At 48.7% G+C, this 20,408-nt stretch overlaps 1 protein-coding gene across 2 annotated transcripts in view; it reads right to left on the minus strand.

Moving 5' to 3' along the window:
* Nucleotides 1-4,105: 4,105 nt before the first annotated feature.
* Uck2 (uridine-cytidine kinase 2) overlaps nt 4,106-20,408 on the minus strand; it is a 57,986-nt gene continuing 41,683 nt past the window's right edge. The window contains exons 2-7 of one of the 2 annotated variants that reach the window (XM_034513057.2): nt 17,818-17,977; nt 16,969-17,065; nt 15,044-15,186; nt 11,048-11,145; nt 8,886-8,934; nt 4,106-7,707 (exon numbers count right to left, since the gene is read on the minus strand). In XM_034513057.2, coding sequence (XP_034368948.1) covers nt 7,568-7,707; nt 8,886-8,934; nt 11,048-11,145; nt 15,044-15,186; nt 16,969-17,065; nt 17,818-17,977 — 687 coding nt within the window. In that variant the 3' untranslated portion in view covers nt 4,106-7,567. The remainder of the gene's footprint in view (nt 7,708-8,885; nt 8,935-11,047; nt 11,146-15,043; nt 15,187-16,968; nt 17,066-17,817; nt 17,978-20,408) is intronic. The other variant, XM_076941547.1, reaches the window with a different exon arrangement.

Below are 20,408 nucleotides of genomic sequence, written 5' to 3' on the forward strand. Positions count from 1 at the left end.
AATGACAAGGTGACAAACTGACCTGAAGTAGTCCTTGTGCCACTTGCTGGTTCACAGGCATAGCCTTTCACCCAGCCAATGCTGGGTTGGCTTGAGTCTCTCCTTTCTCTGCTTGACCTGACTGTGGGGATTAGTGCCAATCATCGACCTGAGAGACTCTGACATCACCTAGGAGAAACAAACCTCTGGGCATGCCTGTGGAGGACTAGCTTGATTATGTTAACTGAAGTGGGAAGACCTTTGTCCACTGTGGGCAGCACCATTCCCTGGCTTAGGTTCTAGATTGTCTAAGTACAAAAAGAGGCTGAGCAGTTTCGTGCATCTGTTGCCCTCACCTTTCTGATAGTGCACACTTCTACAACTTTGGCTTCCCCACAATACACTTTGTTCTTTGCCAGTGAGCTGAAGTAAACCTTTGTTTCCTTTAGGTTTCTTTTGCCACGGTATTCTTATCACACCAACAACAGGGGATGAAAACTAGTAATACTTTGGTCTGAGCTAAACTCAATCAGTTTTCAGTACCACCAAGGCTAGCTGCATATTGAACTGAACTTCTGGAGCATTATCCTTGTAGTTTTCCTAATTCGCATTGTGTTTGTCATCTTATGTCATCTACTAAGCCACTAAATTGATAAAAATGGAGACCACACTCTTAGTTCTCAGAGAACGAGGAAAGCTGGTGGCCTGACAGCAGTCCATCCAGTCCTAAAACCTACAGGAGGTTATAGCCAGAAGCAGGCTCCCGTCGTGTAAGGCAACCACAGGGATTTCTCCATTTGGTACCTTGCTCTGGAGTGGGAACTATGTTGGGCCATGTTGGATGCTCAGTGAAGCAGACTCGCTCCCTGCTCTCAAGGAACTGACTGCTGTGCAAAACAGAGCTGGTGTGGTGTGGCATCTCTATAGACAAGCGGTGTCTCCCCACTGTCAGCTTGTAACTGAAGGAATTAAAGAACTCCAATGGCTCCCTCTCTCTTCCCCGGATTGCAGTGACTTTTACCTATCCAGTCTCTATCTGCAATGCCTGGGACATGTCTGGGAGTGTAACTAGTGCTTGGAACACCAGAGCTTGTAAAGATCTGTGTAGCTAAAAATACACAAGGTCCTGGGGTTCCCACTCTTCCTGTAGAGCTTTTCCAACTCACCCACACAACTTCTTATTGATGACCCCCTTCCAAGTCTAAGGTATCTGCATTCTCAAGAATGGGTCCCAGTGATGGTTTTTAACAACAATAACAATAACCATACACATGCACGTGCACAGCTGATAGCAGCAGCTAGTAAATCTACTGTAGTGTAAACAATTGTAGCCTTGGGGATGGAGAGAGAGCTGTACAAGCATGAGGGCCTGAGTGCAGAGTCCCAGAATCCACTGGGTCCTACAGCACACATCCATTTCATGTGGGAAGGGACATGCAGCCTTGCAGAACCTGTGATCTCTAAGCCACATGAGAGACCCTCTCTGAGAGAGAGAGAGAGAGACAGAGAGAGAGAGAGAGAGAGCTGATGTGATGATGCACACCTTTAATCCCAGCACTCAGAAGGCAGGAGGCAGATCTCTGTGAGTTTGAGATCAGCCTGGTCAACATAGTGGGATACTATCTATAATAATAATAATAGAAGAGAGTGATATTTAGGAAGACACAACAACTTCTGGCCTAAACACACACATACACTCACACCTACACACCCATGCACACATACATGCACATCTCCCCACCCCCCATTCCAATCCACCCACGATTGTAGCCATGAAGAAATTAAGGGAGTTAGCTTCTATGTGCTCTAGTGGAAGCTTGCATATTTTCCAAAAATAAAGGGAAAGGAAAAAGTCATATTAGTTAGCTAATACTTTTAGGGGTGCTTAAATATGAATCTCTTAAATATAGCCAATCAAATGATTCAGTCCAGGAACTGAAGCCACCCCCTCCTGCTGCCATCTGAATCCCCACCACTAGATGGCAGACATACATCAGACTTACTGCAGTTTAGGTTAGACATTTGGAGCAGCTGAATTCAGTTCTCCAGTGATCCCAGAGAACCAGCACATTCCTAGCATACTTCACAGATTTGGTTTATGTTTAGTTTATGTTTGTTTTTTGTTTTGTTTTGTTTTGTTTTGTTTTGAAGGATGAGCGAACACATAACAAACACAGGAAAAATGTAATGTGATTTTGATGGCACTGGGAGGGTTCCTGTGAAATGCAAGCTTGTGTTGAGCATCCCAGCACGGGAGCTGTCACAAAGTGCTGGTTTGCCCAGGCCCAGACAGTCAGAAGTCAATACACACTCAAGTCCCTGGAACCACTGAATCCAAACAGCATCTCACGATAAAGACAATGCCCAGTGTGGGCGTGGTGACCTGACAACTATTCACAGATAGCAGCTTCATGTTCCTGAGATGTATATACCAGGGCTTAGCCCTGTCTCTAATGGGTTCACATATTTTATTTTAGTTCATGGCTTATTGAAAGTGTATGTAAGTATATACACAAGACTAGGCTAACATCTTGCACACAGTTTTAGGTTTTGCAATGTTGGGGATTGAGCCCAGACTTCATGCTTATGCTAGGCAGATGCTCTAGTATCAAGACACGTCCCCAGGCCAGAAAACGCCCTCATTAAATTGTTCTCTTTGTGGGGGTTGGGGGAGTATTTTATGTGGGCCAAGCTGACTTCAAACTTGTTGTCCTCCTGCCCCAGCTTCTCCAATATTGGGGTCACTTAACCTTTAAAATCCACTTTAAAGCACCTCAATATCCACAGCATACCTGGAAGGAATCCACCTACCCTCGTCTCTTGGAGCTGACAATGCCATGTTCCAAGACCCTTTCTCTACTCTTTGTATTGAAGCCTTTTAAGCAGGTATTAACCGCTGTCTGCAAGTCAGCCCATTGATGGCTTCATGAAAGCAATACTAATTTGGAGCTAGAACTCAAACTGGGAGACCCAAAACCACCTGTGACTTCAATTCCATGGGATCTGATGCCCTCTTTTGGCCTCCGAGGGCACCAAGTGGTACAGATATACCATAGGAGGCAAAAAAGCCATACACATAAAAAGAATTAAGAGCAGCATCACTGACCTGCCCCCCCCACCACCACCACCCTAGGGAAAGAGGGGACTCTGCTGAGCCTCCCATTGAAAGATCTGCCAAATGCCAGGGATGGCCTGGGTTAGCAAAACAAGCATCTGGAAAGAGGATGAGTGGAGGGAGAGATGAAGGGAAGCTAAGGCATAGGAACTGTCAGGAGCTGAAGAGCAGAAGCCAATTGTGTGAAAGTCCCTGGAGGCAGGTCCTTTAAAAACAAGAATAAGATGGCTGTGATGGCATGTGCCTCTAATCCCAGCACTTGGGAGGTTGAGGCAGGTGGATCTCTTTGAGTTCAGAGGCCAGACTAGTCAACATGGCAAGTTCCAAGCCAGCCAGGGTTATATTGCAAGACTCTTATCTCAAAGAACCAACAAGGAACAGAAAAATCAATAGAAGATAGATAGATAGATAGATAGATAGATAGATAGATAGATAGATAAGCGAGAATAGAAAGGCTGGAGCAATGTCTTAGTAGTTCAGAGCACTTGCTGCTCTTTCAGAGGATCCAGGTTTAGGTCCCAGCACCCACATCGTGGCTCACCTTGGGCAAATAGTACACACACATGCATGCAAACATTAATGCACACATATGTTTTAAAAGTATACACATATACCTTCATTCACATCAGAGTTATAACTAACATAAGCTTCCTTCCACCACACACCTTCCCTGCCCCCTCTTCACTCCACCCAGGTTTTGTTCTCCTTTTCAATAGAAAGAAGTGGGTAGGTCTGGAAGGCAGCAGAGGCAGAGGCTACACAAATGACATCAGTGAGAACAGAGCCAGCCTAGATCCACAGCCTCCCAGAAACCATGGCCCAGTGGTCCACGTGACAGGAAGTGCAAGGTAACTGACACCGGGAGAGCCTGAGCCCAGGTGCGACTAGGAGACCTAAATGCAGCAGGCTAGACAATCCTACTTGTGCCAGAAATGCAAGGCCCAGCCCTCCCTCCACCCAATTCTCACAGTAGGCTGCCAAGGCTGCTTCTAACCAGGCACCACAAAGGAGTTAAGAGTTGGATTTATTTTGTTTTTTTATTTGTCTTTATTTACAGCAAAGTACATAGGGTGTGGTCATTTCAGAGCACTAACAAAGGCAGGGCAGTAAAAAGCAAAGACGGGAAGAGACAGCAGCAACTAGGGAAAGAACAGGCTAGGCCTCTAGCCCTCAACCTTGCTCCCAAGGCCTGGGTGGCAACTGACTGCCTGAGAGAAACAGGAAGCCGCTGAAACATGTCACCTGTGCCTGACACCGTGAGAACTGGGCAGGCCCAGAGCCAGAATCTTAAAGGGGACTTACACCCAGAAGCATCCAATTGTGCCTTTCCCAACCTACCCTCTTCCTTGTTCTGACACAAAGCACACTGCAATTGCCTGGAGGAAATTGTATAAACAGCAAAGGAGACAGAGAAGGCCGGCTGGTCCTTCCCAGAAAGCATTGGACCCCGCATGTACCAGGGACTGAGACTAGTCTCGCGAAAATCAGCCGATTCTTTGGAGATTCTTGGACATGAACACAGGTTCCAAGGGCAGTGAAAAACATTTCCCTGCGAGAGACTGCATCCCTCTGCAACTGGGGGGCTTTGAGGCCGAGGTTGATCCGACTCTTACTTTTGGCTACTCAGGAGCACACCTGACCCAGTGGCCTCCCAAGAGACTCACCCTGGACAGAGCAAACTGGAGCCAACTTTCCCCATCATCTCTGAGTAGCCACTATCATAAGTATTAGCTCTGACAGGTGACTTGGCCACTACCCTCCCCGCCAAAGTCCAAACCCGCTTTCCTCCCCTCCCCAGGGCCTACTTTACCCAGGCCAGATCAGATTCCTATCTTTTTCAGCCTCTGGTTACCCAAAGAGAAGTCAGACGGGCTGCATTAGCATGATGAGGTGTAAGGCTGGACCTTCCTGTGACACAAGGCTCAGAATTTTTGTTTCCTAAAACACTCAGACCAAAGACGTATGTGAGCATGTATGTGGGGGAAGCAAGCACCATTGAGTGGCTCTGAAAGCCGAAGGATTTGGGCACCTGTGATCAAGGTTGTGCAGACCCGCCCTGCTCGGCTTCCTCTCTCAACAGCTAAAAGTCCTTGGATGACAAATGCCATGGTTTCCAGATCCGTTTACCTCCAACTCTTTCAATGGAATTGCAAAGCCAAAAAAAACCTCAAGACTCAGACCAGCGTTTCCTGTAGAAAGTTCAAATACACAATTGGCCAAAAGCTGGACGACCTGAGAGCAGTACAGCTTCCGCCCCTTCCCCGGTGCCCAGCAAATACTGCTTCTAGCCAATCCACTTCCCAAGGAGGCAGGGGTAGGGTGGTCCTACAGCTGTGTCCAAGCTAGAAGTGGGCTGCTCGGAGGTTTTTGGAGGCTTGGTCCCAACACTATAGGTAGATGAGGGAGCCACTAAGTAAAGGCTCAGAGATGAGAAGAATCCATTTTCCACGGCAGTGGGATAGACAGCCAAGGCACTGAGTGGTTTGGCACCTGGAAGCTTCAAGTAAAGTTGAGCGTGCTACCCACTGAGAGGCCAAGGCTCTTGTACACAGCAATAGGTTTCCCATGAGCACATGCAACACTGGCAAGGCCGAGGTCCTTGTTCTTGGGACCTGAGGACAGGTCCTAACCTACCGTTGTTATCTCAGGATTGCACGAAGCTGATGTGATAAAGACTGCTCCCCAAATACTCTAGATGCATCTGCCTTGGTGAGTGTCACCTTCCCCACAGGTGCCTGAGCCGAGAGCTCCCTGCTCCAGAGGCAGCTGCCATCATGTGAACTTGCTGTAGACATGCACCATGGCCTCCTAATGCCTCAGAAATGTGACAAAGCTCTGCTGAGGACTAGGTTAATGACATTTAAATAGGAAAAAAAAAAAAAAAAAAAAAAAAAGGAATTGAAGGCAAATTTGAATCCTGATTGGGGAATTAGACAGCTCAAGGGAAACTCGGTGTGGTCGTGAAGTAACGGAGTAAGAGCCTCTGTAGGCTCTGAGTGCTGCCCAGACACGAGGCTCTCCCACAGGTTGAGGAACTGAGCATGTGGTCCACAAAGCGCAGGATGGTGACCACCAACATGACAACCCGTGGTTCTTCTACAGCTAGGCACGGACTAAGGCCTCTACCTCACACCTACCCCTTCCTCTTGGTCCCATTTCCTCCAGGTGCCTTCTCAGCAAACCATCATCTTCCTCCAGGCAGGAGTTCCCACCAAGAGGAAGTGCTCAGAAGAGCTGAAAATCTCTACCTTGGGCATCTTCAATCTAAAACCCCAGCTTGGGTGCCCATGATTTAAATACCCTCCCTTAATATTGTCTTAAGAAACAACTTCTCTTCTCCTGGCCCCTTCCTGCTAGGCAGCCACCTTATTAACATGACGATGGTGTAGTTCAGGAAATTATCCTGATGCTACTGCTACCACCTCATGGTACAGCCCCAGCTCAGAGGGGACAAAAGCTATTGCCAGCTCCATGGGTGGAACTCCTGGGGCATCCTCGAACAACTGTCGGTGGTCAATACCAGATGTCAGTTAACCAAAGCTCAGACTGCAAGGAGCCACTCCTTATCCAATAATGTGTCCATATAATTCAGCTACTTCCCTGGAAGGCAGTTTTCCTTAAACTCTCCAGGTGACAGAGTCCTGCCCCACACCCTTCTCTCGTTTCCCACAGGATGAGACCCTGTAAAATCCCCACCTGGAAATTGGAGACGGCTCTGGCTTCCTGGGAAACAGTGATAGCACAGAAAGAAAGGAATCATGGAGGTACCCAGGCAGCCAGAGCGAGGCAAGAAGGAACACAGACAGACTGATCTTCCTCAGTGGGCCTCTTCCCTGAGATTGAGTTGAGTTGAGATCACACTTAATTTCAACTCTAAAAAATAAAAATAAAATAAAAATAGAAGACAAAAGTATCTCCCTCAGCTCCAGTTTCAAGGAGGTGGCATCTAACAGGAGAGCTCTTGAGGGTTGAGTCCTATCCCCACTGAGGCCCAGGGTGCTGAAAACAAGGGACATCAACCAATCAACCACCCAACTCCCATGGCTCCCCGGATGCCAGAGGACAGAACTCTGCTGAGCGGGGCTCCAGGCCCAACACCCACGAACAGGTTCCTACAGAATACTTATGGCAAACAGCTTTACAGTGTTTGTACATTTACACAAAAATAGATCCTTTCTTTTTATATATACGTATGTATGTGTGTATTTATAACTGGTTACACGTTGGATTCATAATTAGGCATCACCAGTACTAGTTGGCACAGTTTGTCACTTAAGCTCAGGGTCAAGTTCGGTCAAGATTTGCTGTTCCAAAGTACAAAAAGGCAGAAAGGAAAATCAAGGCATTTCATCTCCGTGGTGTTTTCTTAAATACAGTAATTTCTGAGGAGGCGTATGTACAGATGACCAGAGCCTCTCGACCCCTCCTGTGTCTTGGAGCTGGGGGCTGGGGTTTGGAGTCAGGGCACGGGGGTCAATGTGGCCGGCTGCTGGACTCTGACGCCTGCCTCTTGCGGGAAGAGGTGTAGCCGTTGAGATAGCCGTTCGTCTGCCGCTTGGAGAGCCCTCCGTTGAGGATGTCCTGGATATGTTGCACGATGAGGTTGATGGCCACTGTGGGACAGAGACCACCAGTGTTAGGGAGAGCAGGGGAGGCAAGGGCACAGGGCAGGACTGTGAGGACAGTCTGTGGGTATGGGAAAGACTTCCAGGAGAGTGGCCCTGGCCCTTGAGAACAAGTCACCCTAACTTTTTTCAGAGCCTCCAGCTGAGCTCATACCTCCTTTGCAGAATATTAAAATCTAAAAAGATAGGGAATAATATCCAATGAACGAACATCTACTAGGAATCAGTCAGAGGTCCCAACAGATGAAGCAAGCAACCCAAAAATTATGTGGATATGACTGGAGGTTGTTTGGTTTTGGGGGGTGGGTTTTTTTTTTTTTTTTTTTTTTTTTTTTTTTGGAGGGTGGGGGATTGGGGTTAGCGACAGGGTTTTTCTGAGTAGCCTGGCTGTCCTAGAACTCTGTAGACCAGGCTGGCTTCAAATTCACAGAGTTCTGCCTGTGTCTTCTGAGAGCTGGTATTAAAGGCATGTGCCACCAACCACCTGGCTGGAGATGGTTTTTAACAGCACCAATTACCTCTAAGTCCCTTTTACTAAGGATCTGCCAACTTATGTCCTCAAACTGCAACAATATCAATATAGAAGGTTCTTCTTCCCACAGAAGGGTGAGCTGTGTTAGCATCAGAACTACATACCTCAGCCAACTGACCAATGCTAATAGCACCAACAACAAAGGTGTATGTGTGTGTGTGTGTGTGTGTGTGTGTGTGTGTGAGAGAGAGAGAGAGAGAGAGAGAGAGAGAGAGAGAGACCTTCCTTATCACCCTCTACCTTATTCCCTTCAAACAATCTCTCACTAAACTGGAGACACAGTTAGGCTGGCAGACAACATGTCCCTGCAACTGTCCCGTTTCCAGTCCAGACAGTACTAGAGTTACAGGCACAGCTACAGCCACTCCCCTCCAGGATTCTGGGACTTGGTATGTTTTATTTGACAAAGGTAGTCTTGGATACCAGGTGGCCACATGTCATTACTGGGGTGACAGCTGAAGGGAGTCTTTCTGTTAGATTCCCTGAGTATGTATGTCTACACACATGGACATACATGTGAGCACAGATCTGTTCCTAAGACTATAGGACCCCGTATAGCCATCACAATTGTGCCCCTATTAAGAGCAGTGTGAACAGGTGACTGAGCACAGGAAGACGCCCCACTGGTACTCACCGAGATTGTCTGCACCTCTAGGAATGATCACGTCAGCATATTTCTTTGTCTGTGAAGAGAGATATTTACATCAAATTAGCCGGGGCATCAGGGACAAACCTGAGTCCCTCTCCAAGGGCACAAAGGAGGGACTAGCCTGCCCCTGGCAGCAGCTTGAGGCTTTGAATGCAATGCTGAGGAAGAAGAGGCCTACGGAAGTACCTTCGTGACTGAAATGTGAGTAGCACTGGGAATAGCATTAACCAGAAAAACCCAAACTTAATGGGCTGGAGAAGTAGCTCGGTTATAGAGCCCTTGCCTAGTAGAAGACCCTGGATTCTATCCCAGCGCTCACAGTAGCTGCACTTAAAGGGGATCCATCTACCTTGGGTTTTGAAGCAGTCTGAGGGGTGACGATATTCGCATCCAGCCCTCAGATAAAGCCAGGGAAGGGAACACCCTGCTGGCAACCAGCCTCACTCCTCTATCATAACAATATTTTACAAAGTATATTTTTAAAAAGTGAAACCATGCTCCTTCTGTGTTGTTTGTTTACTGAGATTCCATGAACCATATTGGCAGTAGTGCATCCGAGAATATGCCCCTGGTTTTTCACACAGTCCGTGAGTAGCTCCCTGCATGCTTGAATACCCTCATTCCTGGCAACTGCTGACCACAGCCATGTCAGCCTCAGACCCCAGACCTTTCCCGAATCCCAACTATGGAAAATGAACTGGTTTTCCCTGAGCAAGGAGCAGCTAGACCATTGAAATGAGCACAAACATCCCAGAAAACACTTGGCCAGAATCGTCAGTTGGCCTATAACGGAGTTAAATAGCAGAACGGTATCTGTGGTTGGTTCCCAGTGGTGAAATCCTTTTGAGTTCTCAGTAAGTCAAAAAAAAAAAAAAAAAAAGTGAGAAGGTTCTCAGGTAAACAGATGAAAAGAATTCCACAGCCTGTAGACCCTGAGAGCCCTTTCCCAGGAGCCTGACCTTATAACCTAACCTTCAAGCTAACACTCTTAGTCCGGCTTACTCAGAAAGCCCAGCAGTCCCTGACTACAAACAAAACCGAGCCTGGTGTGAGGTGAAGGTCTAACCGACTTAAAGCCGATGCATTGAGGAGAAAAAGCAGAAGGCATTTATTAGCATGAAAAGGCAAACTCACTTACTGTGAAGACCACCCCCAACACCACTCTTCCGAAGTGATCTCACTCAAACCAGCCTAAGCTTCACAACTTCTCCTTCTCCTAATTATAAATAAGGAAGGCCTGCAGTGCCAAACCTGCACCTGCTCAAGCTGGGAGGACACTGCTTCTCCTAATGTTCTTTCTGTGACTTCTTCCCTTCTCGAGGCCACATCACACACCTTGAGGTGCAGACAATCGGTGAGTACGTTCAGCAGAAACAAGTAATTCCCTTATAACGTGCCCCATTTGGCCTCTCATGGGGAGACATGTTTCTCTGGCTGATTATAAGCTTTGAGCCACGCCCCTTTGGTTCTCAGAAAGCCATCTCACAGGGACCTCCCAGGTTCTCCAGAGGGGCTACAGCTATGCCAGGACACAGGCAAGGAAGAGGATTCTAGCATAACCCAGCACTCCCCAAATCTAGAAGCCAAGGAGAGGCTGCAAATGAACCAACTATGGCAGTGCCCTCCACTCCCATCCCCTGGAGTCTCCAGCTGGCTAAGGTCTATCTCGGATGTGAGCTAGCTTCAGGCAAAGTCTTGATACCATAGCCCTCCCAGGAAAGAAACACAGGTTGTGCTGGGAGATACTCAGGACAAGAGTAACCTTGAGAGGAAGAGGGGAGAGAGACTGCAGGACAGAACCTAGCCTGCTGTCTTACGGCTTTAATCGGGTACTCACTCAGAGAGGAGTAAGACTCGAGCTACGGAGAGCCCAGCAATCTACCATCACGGAGCCAGAGCGGCAGTTAAACGCTTTTATCATTCTCACAAAGGACCCAGCATACACGCAGCGGCTAACAACCATCTGTAACTCCAGTTCCAGAGGATCCCACGTCCTCTTCTGGGTACTCCAGGCATGTGGTGCACAGACAGAAACAGGCAAAAACACCCATACACATAAAATAAAAATAACAAATAAACCTTTAAAGAAGATGAAATCATTAAATATCAAGATTTACATTTAGCAGAAACAAAAAAATACAACTCACTGGCAAGCAGAATTCCTCAAAGGCAGGCTTCACGAATGTAATGTACTGCGATAAAATCTGCTCAAGGTCCCTCCCTCTTTCACTGATGTCCCTCAATACTGTCAGAGAAGAAAAAAAACAAAAAAAAAAACAAATATCAAGAAAGTGGTGTGTAAGGAGACACACCGACCTCATGCAGGTTGCCTGGGTGATTGAGAAGTCAGACTTCTCAGATCCTTGACCTAAGATGGACCAACAACACATTTAGAAAAAGCAAGTTACATTAAATCTTACTACCACCAAATTCTACTACCGTGTGTTCTCTAACATAAAAGGCTGTCTGACCAAGGCTTGCAGCTTTCTTGTTTCAAGTGAACAGAATTTCTACATGAACCAGAAAAGAGCAGGGCATCCCCGCTGAGTCTTGACAGCAGAGAGCAGGTGGCAGCGGCTGGCAGAATGCTCACCAGTGTTCCCAAGTCCATAGTAACCCCTGCTGTGGGGTCAGCTAATCAGCACCACCCCCACCCCCTGCCACCCTAAGCACTCCTGTGTGGGAATACCAGTGGTCGTAAGGTTCTTTCTGCTCACCCCAGGCACAGAAGTTTACAGACAGAAATGTCACCGGTGAGAGAAGCACATTTCGGGCAAGCGTGAGCTGGAGCATGGGAGGAAGCCTAGATGGACCCAGATCACCACCCTCGATGTCTCTATTTCCCCTCAGTCCCCATAGCCAGGACCTGCAGCAAACTCTTTTTAAAACCTAGTTTTAAGGGCCAGAACATCTTGGTTCTGTCACTGTGCTCTGACCTCCCCAAGCCTGTTTCCCTAGGAAGGAGGTCCTGTCAACCAACACAGCCCTCTGCACAGCTGCCACTTTAAAGCTGATTATCAACCTGATAAGTTTTTCACCTGTATTCCCAGGGGTTATCAGATCAGAGCCAGGCCGCTAAGTGGTTATGCAAGTGTACACGTGTGTAACACAATCACACCCGAACATGTGTGGGCAACACCCCATAGACCTGCTGCTGCCTGCCAACCAGACCTGGTAACTTCATCCATTCTAAGAGAAGCCAGTGGGTCATGCAGACAGCTCCGAGGGAAAAGTGCCCCAGCAAGACTACATGATGCTCTTTATCCAGTGAGTATGGACCTGGAGGAACATGACCTAGATGTGAATCCTGTCCCCAGAGACTCCTGCTCCGGTGACCTTAAACAGGCGACTTACCCTCTTTGAGTCTTTATTTCCTTAAACAAAAAGTAGACAAAGAACATCTTATAACTGGGGGAGGGAAGAATCTCACGTAGTCTCTAGTCTCGGTTGGTCTGTAGCAGAGGATGACCTTCAACTAATTCTTACACCTGCCTAAACTCCGGAGAGCTGAGATCACGGGCGTGAACCACTGTGCTCAGTTTTCACAAAGAGCTGGGGAATGAATCCAGGCCTTTGTGCACACTGGGCCAGCAATCTACACACTGAGCTACGTTCCCAGCCCTGATAAAACTATTAAGGTAACAGTGAGGTACAGAAAATCTCCAGCATGGCAGCCGGCACACAGTAGGTTCAATAAGCCTACCGTCCTGTGACAACAATACAAGCACAACCTGGAGGGGGCTCCTCATAGTGAAACCAGTCAGTGAGGAGGGGGGGGGGGCCTGCAGATAAGTCCTGCAGAGCCCTGGACAGGTGTGACAAGGTCCAGGAGAGGCCAGTAGAACACAAACACATGCAATGGACAGATGGAAAAAGAGACTCACAAAGACATGGGTCCCAGATATTGAGGACATGCAATAACAGAAAAGGTACTGTCACCCAAACTCCCTAAGAACCTTCAAAGAAGTTGTCACCTTAAACAGACTAGGATGGCTCCATGGCCAAAGGCATGCAAGGGCCAGCCAGCACACTGCATTTGAAATGGCCTGTTCCTTGAGCACTGCCAAGAAACAGAGCCAGGCTAAGGGCTGAGTCAGAACAAGCTCTTGGCACAAACCGGAAACTCCAGAAAACCAACAACACTCCTACACCACCCCACTGCAGCCCAGCCTGAGCCCCACACTTGTGCTAGCTCCCTGCCTGGCCTGGAAGAGCCCAGCGGTGCTCTAACCACCCATGCCTCGGTTTCTTCTCTGTCCTGGTGCGCAAGAGCCGCCAGGAGCAGGGAGCAGGGAGGGAAGCACTCGGTAAATGCAGAGTAAGGGGATCTAGGAGAGCCTGAGCCTCCTAGGCACTGCGGGATCCTAAGACCAGCTCCTCCCTTGCTGGCCCGTTACATTCCTAGCACAGCTAGCAACGTAGCAGCGATGGGTGAAGCATGGCACTCAGCTCTCTCAGAATGTTCTCCAGTCCTTTTTTCTCTTCTCCTGTCAGACACTCACTGTCCCCAGACCCTGCAGCTCCCTATGAGATCTCTCTAGGATTGAGGCCCACCTGCCAGACTAGTGAGCCAGTCAGTCAGACTCTCCTGCAACCACCAACTCTTGCACCTCCGGGCACTCTCCCTGCATCATCTCTAACCTGTCACTGCAGGACTAATCCCTGGTGACTGTGTGCTAGGAAAAAATAAGGTTTCAAACACAGTTTACCCAAGGCCACACATCCATGGGCAATGAAGCCTGCATCTTAGCACATTTCACCTGGCTTTGACTCGTTTATTTATATATAATCTCATGTTGCCTCTTTAGCTTGGCAACCATAAGGTGAGGAAAAGAGCTGCACTTGTAGGTAAGGTGACAAGCCAGGCACTGGGTCAGGTGCACTGAGGTAGGGAGGGTCCATAAAGAAACACAAGCCTGGGTATCCCTAGAGCCACTGCCGTCACTAAGCTACAAGAGGGACCTGCCTACTGGAACTAAGGTCTCTCCTACCAATCTCCCCCATCACTAAGAGCTCAAGTGTGGCTCCAAGTGAGCATGCGCCCCATCATTCCTTGGTAGGAAACTCCCTCAGACTGGTTTCTCTCAGTTATGCTGCTTCCATTAACAGCCCTTGCTGCATAATATATATATATATATATATATATATATATATATATATATATCGTCAACCTGTTTACTAGAATGTCCAATAACTCACATATCCGCCTACCAGGATCTGTTTGAGACAGGGTCTAAACTGCCCTGAAACTAGCTATGTGGCTAAGGATGACCTTGACCCTCCCTCCTCTACCTCCCTGGATGCATTAGCATTAGAGGACACCTGTTCATGTGATGCTGGGACCAAACGTATACGTCAGAGATGCTGGGTAAGCACCCTACTCCCTCAGCTGAGCTAGACCCCCTAGCCCAAACCACTTCCCATCTAGCCTCCCTTGTATGCTCCATCCTCGTGCTACTCTCAGAGCAGGCGCTGTGTGTCTGTATAGGAATGAGCGTTTTCTCTAACTGCCTACACAGCAATCTCACCTCATCCCTATGACCTAAACCCCCTTCTCCAAAGTCTCCCAGTGGAATCAAATGGCTCAGGATCCTGCGGAGCTCAGCTCCTCACCCAGTTCTGTGGTTTCTGAGAATGCACAGACTCAACACAGGCACAGGTCCACTCTTGGGAATGAGAGTATGAGAAAGCAGGCGGTGGGAAAGGGCACTAGACACTGCAGGCACAGGGGTCCCTGTCCCCAGATGCCCTATACCTGAGTTACTTCCAAGACCAAGGCATCTTTTGTTGATGCCTTATGAGAAAAAAAGCCATAAGCATTTAAACTAGAAATATCTCGTCTTTATGACGGAACAAGCCTTTCTTTATATAAACAGTAAAGTGACTAACCCCTTCCTAAATATCACCAAACACTGGGCAGGTGGCAGGATATCCTGGGGCATATCACCAAACACTGGGCAGGTAGCAGGATATCCTGGGGCTGGGCTGATATAACTGGGCTGGGTCACGGGGCCACACAGCTGCATTAGGAAAGGTTCAGACTTCACTTCAGATCCAGGGAAGGCACATGCCTCTCATGGGCTCCCATCTATCTGCTCCCAAAGTGGCCACCAAGTGGGCCATCTGAAGCTTACAGAACGCACCTCTTCGAGACAGACGGGTATCCGCATCTGTGTCCACGAAAAGCTTCATCTGGAATAGGTCTCGGACCTCCTGGGAATAGAAGGCTAGGATCCCCTCAAAGAGCACCACATCGGCAGGGTAGATTGTGACAGTCTCTTCTTTCCTGCAAAGACAGAACAGCGATGGAGCTGAACGGCCAGGGAGGGACAGCAAGGTCAGAGCATCTGCTGGGCTGCGGATCTGGCTTCTCTCCTGTTATAGACCTACAACAGGAGAAGGGCTTGGCTCCCGGCCCCAGAGGCCTCGGGCCACCACCATGCAGACCAGACGAGTTAAAGCTAGGTCAAACTAGTGGCAGTTGTTCTTCAATTAAAACGGGTTGAAGGATGCAGACAGGGACAAAAACAGGTGTGAGTTCCAGTTTCTCTGAAGGCACCTCCAGGAATTCCGTCATGCCTGGCACTTCTACAGCTTAGCATTCTCAACTTTTCAGAATCTGATATTCAGTTCTGGGTGTATACTCCTACCTACTACTGTACACATGTCTACACACTCCCTCTTACCTGAGGCAACTTGAGAGGAGGAAAGAACCAAGGGAAGGAGGGGCAAGAGAGAAGTTCTGGAGTGTGCTGTGAGAGAGAGAGAGAGAGAGAGAGAGAGAGAGAGAGAGAGAGAGAGAGCGAGCGCCAGAGCAGAGAGCGCGCCCTGGATGGAAGTCCAGAGTTCTAGTTCTCTGTCCACCTCTTAAGGCCCCCATCCTTAGTGACAAATAGTTCATTCACTCACAGGGCTGGCAGCCCAAGGCAGATCCTTGCACAGTGGTCCTGGAATGAGTCTGGACAGACAGGCTGCTTGGGGCTCCTCTGCCCTACACCTCCTTACAGGCCCCTGCTGCCTCTCACTCCTGTTAACACCGTACAGTCAGTCTCCTTCCCTAACTCAAGCGAGCTAACATTCACAAACCACTCTAAGTTAGCGGGATACTTAGTTTTAATGTTCTCCAATCCCTCACACAGCAGATCCGGCCTCACTGGAGGCTCTAGGGAGGGCACTGGAGCCCTACTGCATTTCACTGCGCGCTCACCCTCTCATCTTCCTCCTCTGTCCCAACCCCTGCCACGCCGTCATGCCCCGGGTTATGAGAAAGGCGCAGGCCATGTGTGCACTGCACTAAGAGCTGAGACATGTAGAACAGGATAATGTAGAAGCACGCACTAGGCTAATAATGACGGGAACATCTGATAAGAGCTCTCATTTCCTGTCTTAAAAGAATTCAAGAATGGCACAGAGTAATCAGAAGAAAAAAAAGCCGATGGGAAAACTGTCTAACAACCCACAGATAAAGACATTTATGGGGTCACTACAAGCTCGGGTCCCAGAGGCCACACCTTGGAACGGGCATCTACACGTTCAGAGCCCCAAGGAGTTATATGTTAACCAGTTCTGAAGACTTTGGCCAACAAGAGTGAATATTCCCAAACGTATCCTCATATTAGGGCAGGGAGCGTGAGCTCAGATTCTAGTTACGCCTGAGGACAGACGCCCACAGGAGGGGCTTCAGTAGAGACGGTGAGTCTGTCTGGATCCAATGTCTCCATGCTGTCTGCACAGTGGGGACTAGCTTTGGGACGTGGCTTGCTCCTGATGGTATCAAACCCTCCACTCTCTCCAACTGAGAATCCAGCCTGAGAGCAGAGAGACGCTGCTTTGGTCTGTCCCTGCTCTGCCCATGGTCCTGCTCATGATACACTTTTTAAAGAGCAAAGGTGCAGAGACGCACACCACAACAAATGCATGCCCGAAGTTCAACCCCGTCCTTCAAAGAGAAAAAGAGAATGACCCAAGTACTCCACGAAACACCCTCATGAAAGATGTGGATGGGGGGCCAGCCTGCTCACCTGGGATGCTCTAGGCTGGCAGCCTCTGGCCAGCCTGGCTCACTTACCGAGAATGGGAAACAAAGTCATACACGGGGATCTGGACTGTTTTTCCTTCGGTGATTTCTTTGAGTGTCTTGAAGATGAGTTCGTTGTCAAAGGCATCTGAAGGAAATCAAATTATCAATTAACATAGCTCTTGGTTCTAAACTAACCTGTCCTAAAATCAGAACAAACTTCACACCCCAAAGTCTGCTGCCTCTCCAAAGCCAATGTCTGCCCGCGGTAGAGTATAAACACTCCCTGGAGCTTAAAACGGGGTGTGTGAATGAGTCCTGGCAAATGACCTGTTGTTTGTTTTCTGATGATGTCCCATACTTGGTGTTGACATGACCCCCTCCCATCTCTCCTCAAAGGTCAGCTGGGAGCCCTGGGATTGGCTCATGCTAAGTGGAAAGTATACTGTGACTAGAAAGAACCACGAGTCCCATGCCAAGTAGGGCTGACTCCTAACAAGAAGGAGCAATGGGCTGATCTAGGCCAGCAGCAAAACTCACTTAGGGGTCCACATTAAGACCTTCTTGCTGGTCACCAAGCAGAACACATGGGGCAGGGTAGAGGTTGAGGGGTGAGTGGAGGTGGTACACGCTGCTACACATCGGAAGGACCAGTTGTGTGTTTGCTCCTGGGCCCATCTCTACCCAACCTTACATGGTTGACCTTCCTTTGATTCAGTCAAGTCTCTGCAAAGTATTCCAAAACCCATTCTTTCCTCTAAGCGTATGAAAACCCTGCAAGCTGGTCACTAGGGCCCTATGGTGTGGACAGGAGGAACAGACTGGGGGAAGCTAAACCTTATGAACACAGCTACCACCCGATCCACCTTCAACAAACACATCTCTCGACTCCCAACTCACCGGGGTGATCAAAGTTGAATTGGCCCTTGAGGGCTTTGGCCTTCTGCTCTGAAGTGAGGACTCTGTAGAAGCTATCCTGGCTCAGGATGACCACCTGCTTCTGGTGGTAATCCACCTCATTCTGCCCCAGAAGCTGGACGATCTTAGCACAAACGGAAGACTGTGAGGAGAGAAGACGACAGGCAGGAATAAGAGAAGGCATGTGGGGGAGTGTGCAGGGGCAAAGGAAGTGCACATCTCTAGGCTGGCGCCTCCCTGCAAGAAGCTAAGGGATGAAGCCAGCAGCTCTGGTAATACACAGCCAACTAAAATGGTAAGAGTGTGTGTGTGTGTGGGGGGGGGGGATCCTAGGATCTTTAAAAAAAAAAAAAAAGCCTCTAAGACCAGCCTGCTGAAAGGAAGGTGTAAGGGTCCCATGGTCCTTTCCTCCTCAGCACCTGATGCTGAGGGCTCTGTGCTGTAAGGGGTAGAGGCAGTGACCCTACCTCCTCTCTGAAAGCTGGTGAATGAAAACAGAATGCCAAGTATCGCTCCATCTTCGTGTAGAAAGTGGAACTGGTGCTATGCTGACAGACCAAAAAGTGACTACGTAAGCACAGGGCACTCGGCCACTCCACATCCTCATCAGTGCGATCGAGAGGTGGAGCAAGGGCTATGCGATGTGGCAATGGGCTGGAATGACCCCTCAGTGGCTCAAGTGCTTGCAGGACACGTGTTCTACCCCCAAGTACCCAGGATGGGTGGCTCACAATCACCTGTAACTCCAGGGAAGCCACAGCTTCTTTTGGCTTTTATACATGCAGGTAGATATAAATAGATAACAGAACTTTAAAACGCAATGCACTCCAGAAGCAGACTGGCAAGATGGCTCAGCTGGCTAAGGCACAGGTCACCAAGCCTGTACTCTGTGGTGGACCCTCGAGGCAGAAGGAAAAGAGGCTTGGATAAGTTGTCCTCTGACCTCCATGGACATGCACAAACACGCACACACTAAACGCAGATGTAGTAACAAAACAAAAAGTGCATGCCTTTGATTCCAGCACTCTGGGAGGCAGAGGTAGGCCAAGCCCTGAGTTTGAGGCCAGCCTGGTCTACAGAGCCAGGAAAAGCTCCAGAAGCAACAAGCCGACAACTCGGAATTGACATATTAGAGTTACTGGGCTGGGTTTTGTTCTTGAACCTGTTTTTCAAACTTTGCCACCTGATTTTTAACAGCAAAATACACATATCAAAGCATAACGTTATAATTCTTAGAAACATTGTTAGGTTTATTGGAGCCACTCATTGTGCTAGTCTGCATCTATCAGACTGTTCTGCACACGCAGCACAGCACGCTCGTCACACAACCCAGGAAGACACCTCACAGGGCATACAATAGTTTGCTGCACTTTATTTTTCCCTCTTGTGACACTTTTATACGGCTAAGCACTTAAAACTACTTTGTGTGTAGATCTGCTCCCTGAGTGTCCCCCCACCCCCAGGAAGGAGAGTGTAGATCTGCTCCCTGAGATGCTGTCCTCCACCTCCATGTCCAGGAAGGTAGAGCATAATTCAAACCTGGAAACACCCCAGCATCCAAGTCACGGCAAGGGATGGATACATTTGTAGGCCTGGAATCTCCTCTTCCTATCTGGCACCTGATTCCTACACTCAAAAGGTGCTGAGAACAAAATCTGAGCTGGTAGCCTTTTCTGGGATACAGGACTCTTTTCACCATGTAGAAATCTTTCTCCTATATTCCTAGCTGTTCTGGCAGTTCTCTGTAGACCAGGCTGGCCTGGCTCAGAGATTGGAGTGCCTCTGCCCACTGAGTACAGGTACTAAAGGCTTGTGCCACCTCGCGCTGTTCCACCCTTATTAATACAGAGTCCCCAGAACAACTAGGCTCTTGTCACTCCCCACACACTCAAAGGAGGAGGACAGGGGACTAGAGAGGTGGCTCAGAGTTAAGAGTGCTCTCTGCTCTTAAACTGGGTGGTGGTCTGAGGCAAGCCTGGTCTACAGAGCAAGTTCCAGGACAACCAGGGCTACACAGAGAAAACAGGGGCTGGGGAGTGCAGAGGGTTGGGGAGTGCTTGCTCCTCTTGTGGAGAATCCAGGTTCAATTCCCAGAACCCCATGGTGGTTCAAAACAATCATCTGTAATTCTACTTCCAGGGTATCTGACACCTTCTGCCCTCCTTGGTCACCAGTTATGCATGCTGTGTACAGCCACCCATGTAGGCATACGACTCACACACAGACAATAAAATAAACCAATCTTTTTAAAAAGTGGACATGCCCATTGCCACTGTGAGCTACTGTCTGAATACAAGCAACACCCATTCGATCAGTCAGTCGGTCGGTCGGTCGGTCTCAGCTGATCAAGCTTCTGTCTGCTTAAGCACCTGCCTCTTCCAGAACTGAAGGGGGGCTGGCGTCTGCTTCAAGGTCCTCCACTGATTTCTCCCACTTCTGGCAGACACTGGCAGAGAACACTGGGCAGTGTCCAGCCACACTGCACTGCATCCCTCACTATGTTAAATGTCATGGAATTTCATATAACTAAAGGCATGTCTATCAAAAGGAAGCTCAAAGTGCATACACAAAAA

Source organism: Arvicanthis niloticus, chromosome 10 (assembly GCF_011762505.2).
Source record: "Arvicanthis niloticus isolate mArvNil1 chromosome 10, mArvNil1.pat.X, whole genome shotgun sequence".
Classification (NCBI taxonomy): Eukaryota; Metazoa; Chordata; class Mammalia; order Rodentia; family Muridae; genus Arvicanthis; species Arvicanthis niloticus.